The sequence below is a fragment of the Phacochoerus africanus genome, chromosome 1 (genome assembly GCF_016906955.1).
Source record: "Phacochoerus africanus isolate WHEZ1 chromosome 1, ROS_Pafr_v1, whole genome shotgun sequence".
Lineage (NCBI taxonomy): Eukaryota > Metazoa > Chordata > Mammalia > Artiodactyla > Suidae > Phacochoerus > Phacochoerus africanus.
In genome coordinates this window covers 115,208,931-115,224,884 of record NC_062544.1, presented here as the reverse complement: position 1 = coordinate 115,224,884, position 15,954 = coordinate 115,208,931, and the positions used below count along the sequence as shown (strand labels likewise).

The window sequence follows — 15,954 nt, the reverse complement described above, 5'->3', positions numbered from 1 at the left end:
CCTGTGCCACAACCGAGGGGTCATGGGTGATTTTCCAGCCCAGCCAGCAACCGAAGGGCATGTGTTCTCTGTGAACAATTAGAAGTAGGTCCATGCCCTTCCCTGTTTGGTTCACTGTGTGCTTTCCAGCACCTATTTGGGCCAGGCCCTATGCTGAGTGCTGCATGAACATTGGGCACCATGACAGACGCAGCATCCACTGTGACAGCCACCACCCAGAGAGTGGTGGGTGCCGTAAGGAGCCCAGAGGGAGACATCTTGCCCAACCTGGAGATTATCAAAGAAGGCTTCCTGAAAGTGGCATGGTTGGGATTGGGTTGGAATTGAGTTTTGCAGAATAAAGTTAGCCCAATGGAAAAAGAGGACAAGGACAGCAGGCTTAGAGCCAGGACACTGCACTGAGTTCAGGAAGGTGAAGGGAAGCAGGCCCAGGCCAACACCAGTTGCATGTGCCTCCCCATGGAGCTCGGCTTCTATCTTGAAAGCACAGGAGCCATCAGAGGCTGTAGGCAGGGCCAGGCACGGCCAGGATGATGTGAGCCTGGGGAGAGGTTGGAGACTCCCTTAGCCTGGGCCTGGCCTCCCTGACTGCTTGTTGGGAGAGGGGGCAGAATTGGGGCTGGGGTGTCCCCCTGCCTTTCTCCCAACCCGCTGGGCTTGGCTGCTAGCTGGGGCAGCAGGACAGAGACAGGCGCCTCAGAAGGACCAGAAACCACCATGCTGATACCTCTTCACACACTCCATCTAGCAGGATCCTTCTCCCCATTTCATAGATGTGAAAACTGACCTCAAGATGATTCTTTTAGAGCTACGTGGCTCTTCAGCCAGTGTGGAACTGAATGGGCGGCAGGGTCAGCCCACTTTAGGGTGTCCCTGAGCTCTGCTGTGTTCAGTAGGGAGCTGCGCCTTGCATGGCCCTCTCCCTAGAGCTGTAACAGCCGCCAGTCCACCAGGAGCCTCACCTAGCTGCCCGAGGGGCTCCTTTGGTGATGGATGTTTCCTCCTGGACTGCCCTCCCCAGTGTCCTCTCCAGGCCCCAGGCCCACACGGGTCCTGGGCAATCCTGTCCTGGCTTAGGCAGAGGGACCCCTGGACCGGGAAGTAGCAGAACTTGCTGGTGACCCACGGCCAGATCCCATCCCACCCCCACTGACATTCGAGACCCTTCCCACCCTGACTCCAACCTCCTTCAGTTTTCCTGTGCCACAAGCAAAGCCACCCAGTTCTTCCTTCAATGGGACACCCTCCACCCAGCATGCCCTGAGCCCTGCAGGCAAAGAGAACAGCAGAGGCGAAGGACTTGGGAAGGAAGGATTATGTTTGCAGAACTGGAAGCAGTTTATATGTCTGGAACCCAGACAATGAGAGGAAGCACCTGGTGTGTGAAGTTGAGGAAGCAGGAGAGGCCATGGGAAGGACTTTTGTCTTTGTCCCAAGAGTCCTGGGGGGGGATGTCATTTAAAGGATTTCAGGCAGGGAATGATGATCATTCTGCTCTGCAAGCAAGTGCTCTCTGGAAAGGGGAAGGCCAGGGAGGGGCATTGCAATTGTCCAGATGGGGAAGGCCTGTCCAGGCTTGGAGCTCTCAGAGCCCCTTCTCTAGAAACCTCTGTCCAGCCTCCCACCCCTTCCAGGACTTATTGTCGGGGTGGGGCAGGTGGTCATCACGAGGGGTGATTGGAGCATCCCAGAGGTTCCTAGCCCATCTGAAGGCAAACTTGGGCAACCATGCCAACAGGAACAGGGTTACTAAGTGGTGTGCCCCAGAATGCTGTGTTTCCTGATGAATGGATGGCTAGTGGCAGGGGGAGGGTAGGTGAGTGTGCAGATGGATGGCCAGACAATCAGAGGATGGTGGGATGGATGGCATGCACAGTGAGCTGCACGCTGGGGTCTGCCCTGGAGCACTCTCTGCTCCTGACTCAGAAGGATCTTCAGGCCTGAAGGTCCTGATGGGAGCTCATGAGCTGTGACCCCTGTCTTTTCCTCTAACCCTCCTGAGCTCTGAAACGCAGTCAGTCCTTCCCAACTGCTCAGAGCTCCTTTGTTCCTGAGTTAATTCTTGATTTTTTTTTCCTTCCCAACCATCATACGCTTGACTCCTCGTAATACCAGCCCAACCAGCTTCATCTTTCAGTGGCATCAATAGAGAGGCCCAGGAAATTGCTTTCCAAGCAGCCAGCGCCTCCTTTGTGCTGCTCATGGAAGCATGCAGGGGCTGATGGCAGTCTAGTTTCACCTTGGCCTTTATTATCGCCTCCCTCCCTCAGGACCCACCCAGTGTCCCTGTTCCAGATGCCAGGCAAGCTAGGCTAGCTGTCTCAGCAGGAGCTGGCAGATCCACTCAGAACAGGTCGGGGACAATGTAGTCACTGTGGATGCCATCGATCAGCCCTTGCCCATTGTCGTGAACAAACCAGCAGGCAACCTTCACACCAATGCTGGCATCCTTCCTGTAGTCTTTCTGGGAACCCCTGGAGGAAGGAGAGAGATGCTGTGATACACAGATTGGGCAAGATGGCTACTGCCCTCATGGACCTAAGGTCGAAAAGGGGTGTGGAGTAGCCAATTCTAGGAGTCCAGACCCTGCAATGATGAGGTCATGTGGTTACTCCTTAGGGGGCCAAATTCGGCTTTTTCCTGGTTAGAGGGGGCCAAGGGCCCAGAGGGAAACAAATGTACCCTACAGAAGAAAAGGGGCAGCTGAGGAAATCCCCTGTGGCACAGCGGGTTAAGGAACCTGTGTTGCTGCAGTTGTGGCATAGGTTGCAACTGTGGTGTGGTATAATCCCTGGCCCAGGGAACTTCTGCAGGTGCAGCCAAAAACCAACAAAGCAAAACAAAAACAAACAAAAAAGAGCCAGCTGGGCTGATCGTATGGGCAGAGCGGGCTCTTTTCTCCTGTCTCATTACAGGGCAGGATGAAGATGGCAGAGGGGTCCCCTCACCTGGTGACTGTCAGCCGATGATTCTTCACCACCATTGTGGCATCTGGCTTTGTGGGGTCAGAGCCTGGGTGGATGTCAGACACTTTAAAGTCAAACGGGTGGAAGAATTGTCCTAGGAAGAAAAACATTTACACTGTCAGCCCTGCCATCACCATAGGTGCTTCTAGGATTGTGAAATGGCTGAATAGGGTGTGGGGTGTTGGGTCCAGGGTGACTAGGATGGCCCTTCACATGGCTGTTCCCTTCCTCTATGTGGCCTAAACAATCTGAAGCTTGACATGTCATACCCAGAAGCCCATGTGTCTGTGTTGACATCCGGTGACTGTCCACCACATAGAAGCCCAGGAAGTCATGGTGGTTGGGCTGTTTCTTCCACACCTGGTGGAGGACAACCACAAAGGTAGCTCCATCTCCAAAGGAGACCACCATGTTCTTCTTCTTGTTGATCATCACAGACAGCCTAGGAGAGGAGAGGAGGTCAGCAGTGAGGCCCAGCTACCATGACACCAGCCATCGGAATCAAGGCTATCTCAGCAGGAGACTTGACATCTGAGAGCACCCAGACTCCAGGAACTACGTCTGGGGTGTTCGAAGGAAGACACCTCATGAGTGTAGACCATGCCCTCCATTGAATGGGTCCCTGCTCCTCTGTCAGCAGGAGAGGGGACTGTCCTGGAGGTCTGGAACCCAGGGATTGAGCCCAGATTGGCCACTGGCTTCCTGTGTGACACTGGGCGTGTTCTGCCCCTCTCTGAACCTCAGTGGGAGTTAACACTCCTGCCCTGCCCATCCAGCTCGGGGTGATCTGAAGATGCATGAGAGGCAGAGGAGTTTGAGAACTAGCAAGTTCAACCAGAGACCATGAGGATCCTTGTTGTTATCAGATTGCTGAGTCCACCTCGTGCTTTTGTCCACACAGCCCTTCTCTCAAGGTCAGTACCATGAACAGTCCATCTACCAATTCTGCCTCTGATGGGGGCCCAAGGGATTGGTTGGGGCCACCATGGTCACCCTCCCCTCGGGCAGGGACTGAACTCCAGGGCCACTGGTCTTTCTTGCGACCCTTAGTTCTTCCATCCTGGGATTTGTTCTAATCCCTCCTTAGACCCATGTTATAGTGTTCCTCAGAGACCCAGCAGGGGAACTTTACCCATCCTGGGTCACCATGACTGTGTCCAGCCAGCTGAATGTGCTCTGTGCAGCCCCATTCCACAGGGTGATCCTCTCTGGTGTCACCTCAATCCGGAAGTCCAGCTGAGCATTGGCAATGCCCAGTTTGCCAAAGTAGGTCTTTCTGGGTTGAGAGTCCTGGCTGCTTCTCTTCTCACCAATGATCTGCCCATTAACTGTGAGGCCTGCCAGAGAGACAGGGCAGCAAGAGACCAGAAAGAACTTCTGAGTCCAGGCTGGCCTTTAGGGATGCATCTTCCCCTTCAGCCAGACCTACTAAGGGGTAGCAGAGTGTGGGCCCCGAGGAGAGACCAGGACCTCAGGGCCAACCCTACCCATTCCTAGACATATGGGGTCATACTGACAGCTAAGGACCCACATCGTGGATCTGCCCCTTGCCTGGGCCAGGGAGTATTGTCCAGAGAAAAACTATTCCACAGACATAGGCTGCCCTTAATTCTAACCATCTCCCCAACACCACTGGCCAATGGGGGACTTGGTGAGCCTGTGGCTCAGAACAGCCCCCTGCAGGATGTAATCTGCTTCTAAATAAGGGTGCATTATGGGCACAGTGGTCTATTGCCTACTCTGGGGGGCTCCAGGCCTTCTTGGGAAGAGCCCCCACCTGTGACGGGGTCCTGAATGAGGCGCAGCACTGTGCCTGGGTCTTCATCGATGTTGAAGCAGATGGCATCATCCTTCTCTGGAACTTGGATGATGAAGTGGGGGTCTCCATCCACTGAGGGCACACAGAGAAGGGGCTGGCTCCTTGGGTCTCTCACTGTTCCAGGGGCCTCGCCTCGCCTCCTGGCCCCTGTGGGATGGACTCCTACACAGACAGGAGGTGCTGGGGAACTCACCATAGTAGTAGGGTGTCACAGGAGGCTGGTAGCTGGCTGTGGGCGCAAAGGGAGAGAGGGCTGAGATAAACAAGCAGGCCTAGGAGAGGCACCAGGACCACCACCCAGAATTTGCTTCACTGCTCTGTAATGCTCTTAAACCTCCTCCCTCCCTCATTTTTTCAGGAACCCCCAACCATCTGCCTGTCCTGAAAACTGATTCAGGAGAAACTCCACAGGGGGAGAGTGCACGGCCACGGTCTGTGGCAGCCAGCGCATACTCACTCAGGTAAGCCGTGGAGGGGGTCACTGGAAAAAGAAGCAAAGGACAGTCATGAGCCCTCCCCCCAGCTTCACACCTTCTGCCTCTCTTGGGGCTGCTGGTCCCCAGTGGGGCCCCAGTGCCGACAAGGAGGAGGAAGATATGACCCCTCTAAGTTTAGGCTTTAGAAATGGGGGTATGCCCAGGAAAATCCTTTCTAGGGCTGGCGGTAATCCGGGTATAATATTAATGGCAGGGGCACAGCACTTCTGTGGCACTAAAATGCAAGCCATTAGGTGGTCAGCTTCTCTATCAGGAGCAGTGCTCACAGCAGACATTACCCCCCACCTCTGAACTCCCCTCCCTCCCCAAGGAATGAGCTGTCAGATGAGACTCACCACTGTCTGCTGTCCTTGGTAGTAAAACACCTATCCACACGCACACTAGCACTAGTGACTGCAGTTCATGGGGCTGTTCGGAGGGCAGAGCCATGGCCCAGTGCACATGTGCTGCTCAGTTAGAGCAGCCCATATGGATAGAGGCGGGATAGGGGCTGAGAGGCCCTGCCTGGTAGTGGTGCACTTCTGGGGCGTGAGGTTCCAGTTTCAGGATGCGAGAAGCACAGAGTGCTGTGAATGGCAGCGTGGGCACTGGAACCAGGCTGTCTAGCCCAAGTACCCATTTGGCTACCTGCTGACTGAGTCCTTAAGCAAACAGACTTAATCTCTCTGTGCCTCAGTTTCCTTGGTGTAAAATGGGAACCATAAGGGGATTTGGGAATTAGTAAAGTGTTAATTAATCCAGGTGCTAATTTTTGCGGGTCATAGAATGCTCTCATACTAAATGTCCCTCCTTGGGCAGGGGAAGCCCCCTCAGTCAACCACCAAAAGCCCTGAGACTCAGGGAGGGGCAGAGCCCAGCACAAGGCCCCTTGTGGGCTGGCAGCAGAACTGAGACCAGAGCACAGGTTTCCTGAGAATCCTCCCTAAGGGTATAGCCTGGTACACCTAGAAAGGCCTCCTTGGTCCTGTCTTGTCTCCCTCCTGGAACCCATCCAGTTGCGGGCCAAAGCTCACCTGCGTCCACAGGCTCTGAGAGGGAGGAAGAAAAGAAACACATTAGAAGCCACAGATTTCCCGGTGTCTGGGCCAATGCAATCACCAGCTCCAGGCCACATCTGTCACACAGGAACCATGAGCTCCTGGAGGCAGAGGCCTGGGCAGGACCAACTCTTTACCTCCCGTGCCTCCCTGTACCAACCCCACACTGCCCAGGCCAGTTGCAGGAACACTCAGGTGTCCCCTCTTGGGGTCTGATTGAGCAGGTCTGGCCCAGACTCCAGCTCTCAGGGCCCCTTCCTCTCACAATCCCCAGGCACCTGCTCCAGGCCTAACTTTGAGGCTGGAAATGTTTCTTCTTGTCTAACTGAACCCTTCCATGCTGCAGCCTAAGTTCAGGACTTCTAAGGAGCTCCTATTCTACCCACACCCCTCTGTGCACACTACTGGCTTTACTTCCTCCAAACACCCTCCCCATCCCTTGGCCAGTTTTCTTTAGCTTCCCTCTTTCTTAGCAGGTCTGGCCTCCTCAACCTGCCCCATTCTCTTCAGGGCACCCAAGGGCCAGGGCTGGGAAGAAGGCCAGTGAGTTCTGGCCCCCGCCCTCCATGCCCACCTTCCCCGGGCTTGTCAGCAATGGCTGTCTGGTTCTCATTGTCCTCGGGCTTGGTCACCACCATGGAGGTCAGCGGAGTCACAAAGTGGTACTTGAGGGACAGGTCTAGGGCCTGGGCCGTGAGTTTCTCCTTCTCCTTGCCTTGGGCATTCTTGCTGTGGGGAGGGGTGGGTAGAGGGTCAGCCCAGGACCCCGCCCCTCCATCTCTCCCAAGGTCAGTCCCCCCAGGATGGAACACACTAGCACTTAGAAAAAAAGAAAAAAAAAAACTGGTTCACCAGCTCCCTGGGACAGACAGACTGGCTCTTTTTCCTCTCTGGGCCTCAATTTCCCCACCTGTAAAATATAAGGGGCTTGAAATGGCCACTACGACAGCCAGTCACGATAGTGTCTGTGTGCTGAGCACTCCACGCATGGCCGGCCCTGTGCCAAGGGCTCTCCAGGCCATTCCCACCTAAAAGAAGGCTGCTCTGGCCTTCTCGCCTGGGCCCAAGCTCTGCCCTCTGGGACTGAGGGCTAGGGTCTCAGCCTTTAGTTGTCTGGCCTCTACCATTTCTACAGGCCCATGCTGGGTTCAGGGAACAGAATGCTGAGGCCCAGCACTGCTGTCGAGGTGCTTTCAAGCTGCCGCTCAAGCCCCAGATAACAGGCTGGCACTGCTCCACGGTGCCCTCCATGGGCAGCTGGGAGTGGGCGTGAAGGTTCACATCCCGGAGTGTGACTGAGTTTCCTCCTCTTGGGCTCCCCCAGAGCACAGCCAGCCCAGCGGTGGGCACAGGTAGGTACGGGGGCAGTGCCCAGGGCCAGGTGCAGGGCCTGGCTATGTGAGTGGTGGGCCAGGGTCACCGTTTCTCCAGCAGCTGCTCAATGGTGAGGTAGGCCCAGAGCCGTTCGATGTAGTTCCCAAAAATGTAGTCCCGCTCCTTCAGGGCCTCTTCCATCTCCTTCATGTCCACCTCCTCAGTGAAGGTCAGGTCGTTGATGGCCTGGGGCAGGGGTTTGAGGAGGTGAGAGGCTGGAGGGCAGAGGCCTGGAGCTGGCCGGGCCTGCCTTGGGGGCTTGCGACTGCTGAGCCAGTAGCAAGAAAGCTAGATCTCCATCGGTGAGGCTCCCCCATCCCCAACACACAACCAGGCTTGGCCCAGCTTACCCCGTGGCCCTTCACATCCGCCTTAAAGCTGTTCATGTCCTCATCTGCCAGGCGCCCAGCCACCACAATCTCAGAGCCATCGTAAAAGTGCTGGTAAGTGTTCTGGGTGAGGTCCTGGATGGCATTCTCAGGGTACCCCACCTCCACACTCGTCAACAGCGGGTTGGCCACCTCCTCATAGAAGCCCTGGAGTCCGAATATGGCACCTGGTCATCTCAGGCCACCAGGGTGGGCAGGGAGAGCATGGGGTGGACAGGCACCCACTGGCGCCCCTGCAGGTTGTTGAGGTTGTTGAGGGCCCCAAGCTGGGTCAGTCCTGGCTCCTGATCTTCACTTCCATATAGCCCTGACTGTACCCTTCAGTTTGGGGGAGCCCTTCCTGACCCCTCCAGGTAGATACTGGAAAGAATAGAAAAGGAAAGGCCAGAGTTCCTGGTGCATAGAAAAGACTCAAGAAATGTTTGTCAGAATGAACGTAAGGAGAAAGGGAAGGGTGGAGAGGCCAACTAGAGAAGGTGATGTGGGGGGTGAGAGCACCCAGAGACTGATGGGAGGGAGGCCCTGGGGAGCCCACTGCAGAAGCAGAAAAGTGGCAGGAGCAGAGTTGCCAGACTTAGCAAATGAAAAGATAGGAAGTGAGTGAAATTTGAATGTCAGGTAAGCGGAAAGTCACTTTTGAGTATAAGTATGTCTATTATGGGATGAATTATGTACCCCAGAAATACATAGGTTAAAATCTTTACCCACAGGACCTCAGACAATGACGTTATTTGGGGAAAGGGTCTTTACAGAGGTAATCCAGTTAAAATGATGTCTTTGGAATGAACTCCAATCTGGTATGATTGGTGTCCTTATGAAAAGGGGATATTTGAACCCAAAGGCAGACATGCACACAGGGAAGATGATGTGAAGACATAGGGGGAAAATGGCCATCTACAGGCCAAGGAGAGGGGCCTTGACAAGATCCCCCCCGCCCCATAGCTCTCAGAAGGAGCCAACCCTACCGACACCTTGATTTTGGACTTCCGGTCTCCAGAACTGCGAGATGACACATTTTTGTTGTATAAGATACTACTTTATGGTAATTTGTTAAGGCAGCACTAGCAAACTAATCAGTGTCCAATGCAGTATTTGGAGCATGCTTACTAAAGAATCATTCACCAAATATGAGAAATTCCTATATAACTGGGTACCTTGTGTTTGATCTCACAGCCCTAGGGAGGAAACAGATCTGTTCTGTGTAGCCCATGAACAAAATCAGAACCACTACTGATTGGTAGGAGGCAAACATGTAGATTTCAACCCAAGGGGAAGTTCTCTTTCATAACTGATACTGTCACCCAGTGGAACAGCTGCCTAAAGAAGTAGTAAGCTCCCCACTCCCAGAGGTGTGCAAGACAAGGCCTACCTGCAACTGCAAATTGGCATCGGAATCCTCATAAATGCGCCGGGCAAGCCCGTGGTTCTCCAGGGCCATAGTCTCCAGGAAGTTATAATTCAGATTGTTGCCAAAGCCCAAGTTATACAAGGGGAATTTGCCCCCAATGGCATTCCGCACATTCTCTTGGATTTTTTCAGGTTTGCTTACACCTGCAGGAGAAGGAGAGGTTCACACGACAGCCACAGCCGTGGCAACTGTCTGGACCAGCTCTGTGTGGAGAGATCTGACTCCTGTATGTGTGGAGCTGGTGGAGTCACGGCCGCCAGCTGGTCAGGACAGAGGTGTGGGGACCCCCGGCAGGGGAGGCGGGGCCATGCTGTTGAGGGGCTCACAGACCATGGGGGGCCCTGTGGAGAACTGCCCAAGAGCTTGCTGCACCCAGAGCCGGGAGCCACAGCCGCTGCCTCACCCATGTTGGCGTCCCCATCGGTCAACATGATGATGATGGAGGTGCTCCTCTCTGGGACTTTGTGCTCCTCCCGGGCCTTGTTCAGCATGCTGATGCCCGTCAGCAGCCCGTCATTGATGTTGGTCACTGGCACACGCACACAGACAGACAGACGGCACTGTGGGAGTGCATCCTCGGCGTGCAGGGTAGAAGAGGACAGCAGGCCCTGCTCCTGTGCCCAAGGACCCTGCCCACCGGTACGTGGTGGTTCTCGGTGAGTATCGACTGCCTAACTCAGTGAGGGATGAATGAATGACTCAGTCTGTCTTTCTTTTTTTTTTTTTTTTTTGGTCTTTTTAGGGCCGCATTTGTGGCACATACAGGTTCCCAGGCTAGGAGTCAAATCAGAGCTGTAGCTGCCGGCCTACACCACAGCCACACCGACTCAGGATCTGAGCCGCATCTGTGACCTATGCCACAGCTCACGGCAATGCCAGATGCTTAACCCACTGAGCAAGGCCAGCGGTCAGACCCACATCCTCATGGGAACTCCTGACTCAGTCTTTCAAATGAGTCAAAGGACCAGCCTCTCAGGGCTACCGAAAGGATAGAAGCACATGGTTGGTGATTGTTAAGAGCAATTTGGAAAACAGACAGGCTTTCAGCCCCTCTCACTGGGAGCAGAGAAGAGCAATATATGCGTCCCTTGTCATCTTTCATACACCACTGCCCCAATAAGGGTTCTCTGTGGTGTTATCTTGCTCAGACTTGTGGGGCACCAGGATCACAGGTTAGAAACAAAAAGAATGGGTTTCCCTAGACCACAGAGAAGACACCCCAATAGAGGCCTCCCCCTCCCACCTCTACCCCAGGCTGTGTCTGCAGACCAGCAGTCTGTGCCCCAGGGCAAGAGGGAAACAGGCCGCCCAGGCAGAAGAGCACGGAGATGTGGCCCCCTCCCCTCTGTTCTTACTTCCTTGATCACGAATATTCCTCACAAATTCCCTGGCCTTTTGGATGTTCTCAGGAGTGGCTTGAACCAAACTGTCTTTCCAAGTGGTCACATCTCCACTGAATAGGACGAAATTCAGGTAGTCATCCTCCTTTATATCATCCAGAATTTTGAGGAGGGCATCCTTCGTCTGGGAAAGAGAAAGACAAGCAGACAGGAAGATGTCTTCCCAGCCCAGGCTGGTGGTGGGGGCTGTGCCATCTGCACCAAAAGGGGGAGAAGCCTGATGCCTTTTTAAAATTTGGTGCCCCTTCCTCCTCTTTCACTGGAAATATCAACTTTGTCCATTAAAAAAAAACAAACCCACCTGTCTTTCTCACCTATTACCCCCCTTGCACCAAGGAGAGTACCTGCTCCATTTTCCGACCGTACATGGAGCCACTGACGTCAATCACAAAGACCACATTCTTGGGCACCACAGGAAGGCCTTGAGGTGCAAAGAAATGCACAAAGTAGCCATTGACTATCTGGAAAGGGGAGAGAGAGACTGGAGGCCAGGGGCTCTTCAGCAACCTCACGTTGGCCACCCTTGCAAATAGAAGCTGGACATTAATCAGCCCCAAAGTAAAGATGTCCTCCCCGCCTCCCCACTCAGGGGGCACCACACAAAGGCTCTGGTCTGCCTGGCCTCCGCATGCCTGGCAGGAAACTTGTCCTTGGGCTGAGGATTAAGGATCTCACCCTAGAAGCAGCTGTAACCCCTCCCTGTATCAGCCCTCACCTCACTGTCGTGGGGTATCAACCTGCACTGCCTAGCAAGTTGGTGGGTACCCACCTGCACGTTGGCTGGAGACTCTCTGTTCACATCATAGGTGATGATGAAATCTCCTTTGAGAAGGGAGTCTGTACAGGTGGGGCATGAGCGCTGCTGGTCCAAGCTGGGTTTGAAGGACACATGGCCCTGAGGGAGGATGATGGAGGACCTTGCTCAGCTTGGCCAGGGCCTGCCTTCTGCAGATCTCAGCCTGGGGCTGCCCTCAGGAGCAAGACCCCCTCATCGGGAGGAGCCCAGAAGTGGGTGCCTAGGCAGTCCTGCTGCCATCTGGGGTGCTCTGGCCTTTCTGAGCACCTCTCTCCCTCTCGGAGACCAGGAGCTCCTTGGAGGACAGGCACCTTGTCTGAGTCAGCCTTTCACTCCCTGCTCACAGTCCCTTAGCTTAGCCTGCACTGGGAAGCCACTTAGGTAAGGGAGATGTGCAGCATGAAAAGGAACTTCAGGTTGGGTGGTGTGGTGTGTGTCGTTGCTAAGAGGAAGGGGAAAGAGGCAGAGCAGGGGGTAGGCAAGGAGCCCCTGGGCAGGGGCAGCGCCTGCAGAAGCCGGCAGCCCTCTGAGTGTGTGCCTCACACTGGGAGTTCTGACTGAGGTCTGCTGTTCATGTAAACATTTACTCGTCCGTCCACTGCCCACAGTCAGCAAGGCCTCTGGAATCGCTGGGGACCTTGGGGACTAGAGCCAAGCACCAGCATCAAGAATAAAGTTCCCTTTCTTCCTTCACCCCTCATGTTGAGTCAGATCTAAAAGACTCCTTCTGGCCTCTGTCGCCTTCTCTATAAAACAGGGACTGTAGCCTCCCCGGCCTGCTTCCAAAGTAGAATGGGCCCAGCCGTTAGAAATGGTGTCCCTGTCCCGGCAGTGTTGTTGACACCCCAAGTCCTCTGGTAGATCAGCAGCAGCAAGCAGCCCCCTGCCTCCAGCACCCTCACTCCTGACCAGGCGGCCTGGGAGAAGGGTAGTGGTTGTACACTTAACCCCCCACCCTCGACACACACATACACTCTCGCATCAGCCAAACCCACAGATTCAGATTCGACCTGCCAGGGTGGGTGTTCCTGCCCCTGCCCTCCAGGCCTGCGAGGAATCTACACAACCTTTTTGCCTGAGAAGGACTTGGTGAGGGCGCTGCCCAGGAGGTCATTGGTGATGAATGAAGCTTCAGCATCCAGTGTGCTGATGCCCTGGGGCTCGAAGATGTCTGCTGTGATCTGCAATGACCAAAGGTAAGGAAGTGTCACTCGGTGATAGTACAGAGCCCAGCCTCCAGGAAAACAAGGGCAAGGAGATGAGGCAGTGATGGTGCAGGAACCGGCCTCTGGGACAGCTCTGTGATGGCCAAGTTTTCTGTCTTCCACCAAGAAAATGGCCACAATGGCTTGTAGATAGGCGCTCTGACCCCAAACCTCTTCCCCTTTCTGCAATAAGCTACCTCAAATTTGCCCACTAAAGCATTTCCTTTGCCTTTCAACTCTAATGTAGGTTAAATGCCTGTGTAGCCAGTTACAAGCATTACAGAGACACCGTGATGTTACCCCAAGGGCCCAGCACCCAATCTGGGTCTGCCAGGTGCCCAGCCTCCATGTCTCGGCCCAGGTACTGTGGCCAGAACCACTGTAATTCCCCCAAGCCTCCTCGGCCAAGTGGTGGGGCCTGGGCTTCTTCCTTCAGGACCCTGTCGTGGGCGCTTCCCGGCACCCCGCCCCTAGCAGTTTTAGCAGGGGCTGCAGGAGTGCAGCTGATTACCTCAAAGTGCTTGACCAGTTGCTTGGGCTGGACCTTGAGATACATCTCATACTTGCCCTTGTGCCTCTTCAGCAGCTCCTCATAGGTTAGCTCAAAGGTAACCTTACTGCCTGCAGCCACATTGACTGAGACGGTGAATTTCTCCAGCTTCCTCCCAGAGGCCCTGAAGAGCAGTACAAGACAATGCCTGCCCTGCAGGCTGCACGAGCCCACCCTTCCTGGGCCTTGGTTCAAGTCCCTTCCCCTTGTGGAGGACCCTCCCACTCCGAGCCTTAGTTGTCTCAACATCAAAATGGGATAATGTAAGAATTAGGACATTATAAAATAATAATAGCTGCCCTTTTTTTGTTTGTGTCTCTGAGGGCCCTTCGCAGCTCCGATGTTCTCCCCAAGGCCTGGGAGTCCACACTTACTTGACCAAGCCAGCTGTCTTGCCCTGGGACACGGCCTTTTCATACTGCTTCTTGGCAACTTCTTTCTCCTTGACATTCCCAGGGTAGGTCACGCCGTCGATGGTCCTGCAGGGACAGAGAGTTGGGGCGGGGGAGCTCATGTTGGGCCGACTCCCCTCCTGAACCCAGAGCCAGCAGTTGTGGTGACACCCACAAGGTGAAGTTGGTGATGAAGGCTGTCTTGGGCAGCTCCACATCGAAAGAAACCTCCTTGGCCATGTCGGCATGGTTGACGGCTCTGGTGGTAACAACATTGTGAGCAAAGCGGGAGGTCACCTTGCAGCTGACCTTGGTGCTGTAGACCTCAATGCCATTGACCACCTGAGGGAGAGGGACGGAGATCAGCGGGTGGTAAGCAGCCAGCCTGCGGCCCCCGGAAACCATGTCTTCCTCCAGACCATTTCCCTTCAAGCTCCTCTTTGTGGGCTCCAAAATCTACATGGTAAGTGGCTCCTTCAGTCTTCCAGTCTCCCATGTCAGAAGCCTGGGCAGCATCCTTGGTCCCCACCTTTGCTTGGCCACCGCTGTACTCTTCTGTTTTTAAGGGCTATACTTGCAGCATATGGAAGTTCCCAGGCTAGAGGTCGAACTGGAACTGCAACTGCCAGCCCATGCCACAGCCAAAGCACCATGTGATCTGAGCCACATCTGTGACTATGCTGCAACTTGCGGCAATGCCGGATAATTAATCCACTGAGCAAGGCCAGGAATTGAACCTGCATCCTCATGGATTCTAGTCAGGTTCTTAATCCACTGAACCACAACAGGAACTCTGCCAACACTGCTCTGATGGTCGTTCTGCCTTCCTTAGCTCTATAACCTATTTACATGCAGCTGTAGCCAGTGAGATGGTATAAAAACCCAAATCTGACCCTGTCCTTCTCCCACCTGCAGCACTCCCGTGCTCCCTACCACCCTCAGAACCGTCTTCCCCATGGCTCTGGGCTCCTCCAGGCAGGAGGATATAGAGATGCTTTGTGAAGGTGGGACAGGGCCATTCACTGTGTGTCCCCTGCCCTGTGCACAGAGCCTGGCAAGTGCTCAGTAAGTGTCTGTGGGAGGAAAGATTCACGGAAGGGTGTTCCTGTGCTGCATCGGCCAGTCTGAGGAGCATGGTTCTGTGGTGCTCTTTCCCAGGGCTCTGGAGTCTCACGGGGGTCTGCCAGGGCAGGGGGCCATAAGCCATCATGGCCCACCCCTTCTGCTATTGGGCAACCAGCTCTGTCCTGTCCTATCCTGCCCCATCCCTGATGAAATTTCTCACCGCTCCCGGGAGGCTTCGTTTCTGCAAAAACAAAGACAAACACAGGGGTCAGGCCAAGGCCAAGGCTACCATGGCCTGGGAACAGGCTCTGGGCTGAGGCCAGGGTTCATCAGGACCACTCCACACACACCCCGAGGGGCCTCTGGACATACAACCTACCCAGAGCCACATGTCAGGTAGGAAGGGCTCTGAGTAGATGGGGAAACTGAGATCCACAGAGGAAGTTCACCCAGGGGAGCAGGGAGGGAGAACCAAAGCCAGAGTGTTCCCTCTGCCCATATACCCCACTCACCCTGCCTTTCCCTAGGCCCCAGGCCAGTGAAGCCTCTCCCAGACCCCACCACGACTGCACCCCACATGGCTCAGCTCGGCCCTTCCTAGAGGGGCCCTCCGCTCTTGTCTCAGATGTGGACCTTCACAGCCTCTCGGTGAGCTGAGCCATTCATGATGTATCACCCATTTGACACGGAGGGAAACAGAGGCCCAGGAGAGGTAAGAGACTTGTCCAGGATTAGCAGCGGGTCTGGAGGTCAGATTCCCCCGGCCCCAGTCTTTTCCCCTGCAGCTCACTCCCAGCCTCTGCCTCCTCACCCTCTGTAGAGGACCACCCAGTGTGGAGCCTCTGCCCCTGTGACAGGTCCAGATGGTTAAGAGGGGGCAGACTTACCCCAAGCTGCCGGGAGGGGCTCCTTGGGAAGCCAGAGACTGCCAAGCTGGAGAGCAGGGCCAAGATGAGGCAGGGCCACCGAGCAGATGCCATGGCTAGGCACACTGGTCTGGCCTGTGGTCCTTATATGAGCAATCCTGGTGTTTTCCAAGTGGGGTCATTGACCTAT

At 54.9% G+C, this 15,954-nt stretch overlaps 1 protein-coding gene across 2 annotated transcripts; it reads right to left on the bottom strand.

Moving 5' to 3' along the window:
• Window positions 1-2,230: 2,230 nt before the first annotated feature.
• On the bottom strand, window positions 2,231-15,954 carry ITIH3 (inter-alpha-trypsin inhibitor heavy chain 3). 2 transcript variants are annotated; one of them, XM_047776626.1, is made up of 22 exons: window positions 15,786-15,954; window positions 15,119-15,139; window positions 14,009-14,175; window positions 13,816-13,920; window positions 13,403-13,565; window positions 12,754-12,867; window positions 11,660-11,785; window positions 11,235-11,351; window positions 10,846-11,014; window positions 9,894-10,019; window positions 9,452-9,633; window positions 8,044-8,229; window positions 7,740-7,879; window positions 6,894-7,048; window positions 6,296-6,310; window positions 5,243-5,266; window positions 4,979-5,014; window positions 4,744-4,857; window positions 4,099-4,303; window positions 3,236-3,408; window positions 2,949-3,060; window positions 2,231-2,474 (listed from the first exon to the last, which is right to left on the bottom strand). In XM_047776626.1, exons 1-22 carry the CDS (start codon window positions 15,876-15,878, stop codon window positions 2,345-2,347), a joined length of 2,673 nt encoding a protein of 890 aa, XP_047632582.1. In that variant the 5' UTR covers window positions 15,879-15,954; the 3' UTR covers window positions 2,231-2,344. The 2 variants fall into 2 exon arrangements, with proteins under 2 accessions (XP_047632582.1, XP_047632591.1); XM_047776635.1 differs by lacking the exons at window positions 15,119-15,139; window positions 15,786-15,954 and adding an exon at window positions 14,363-14,408.

Bases quoted from the DNA above. Each gene is read 5' to 3' on its own strand.
- ITIH3 (XM_047776626.1), bottom strand. From the start codon at position 15,878: ATGGCATCTGCTCGGTGGCCCTGCCTCATCTTGGCCCTGCTCTCCAGC. The intron at 14,176-15,118 runs GTGAGAAATTTC...CCTCTCCCTCAG, and splicing joins AACGAAGCCTCCCGGGAGCG to GTGGTCAATGGCATTGAGGT. The intron at 11,015-11,234 runs GTACTCTCCTTG...TCTCTTTCCCAG, and splicing joins ACGGTCGGAAAATGGAGCAG to ACGAAGGATGCCCTCCTCAA.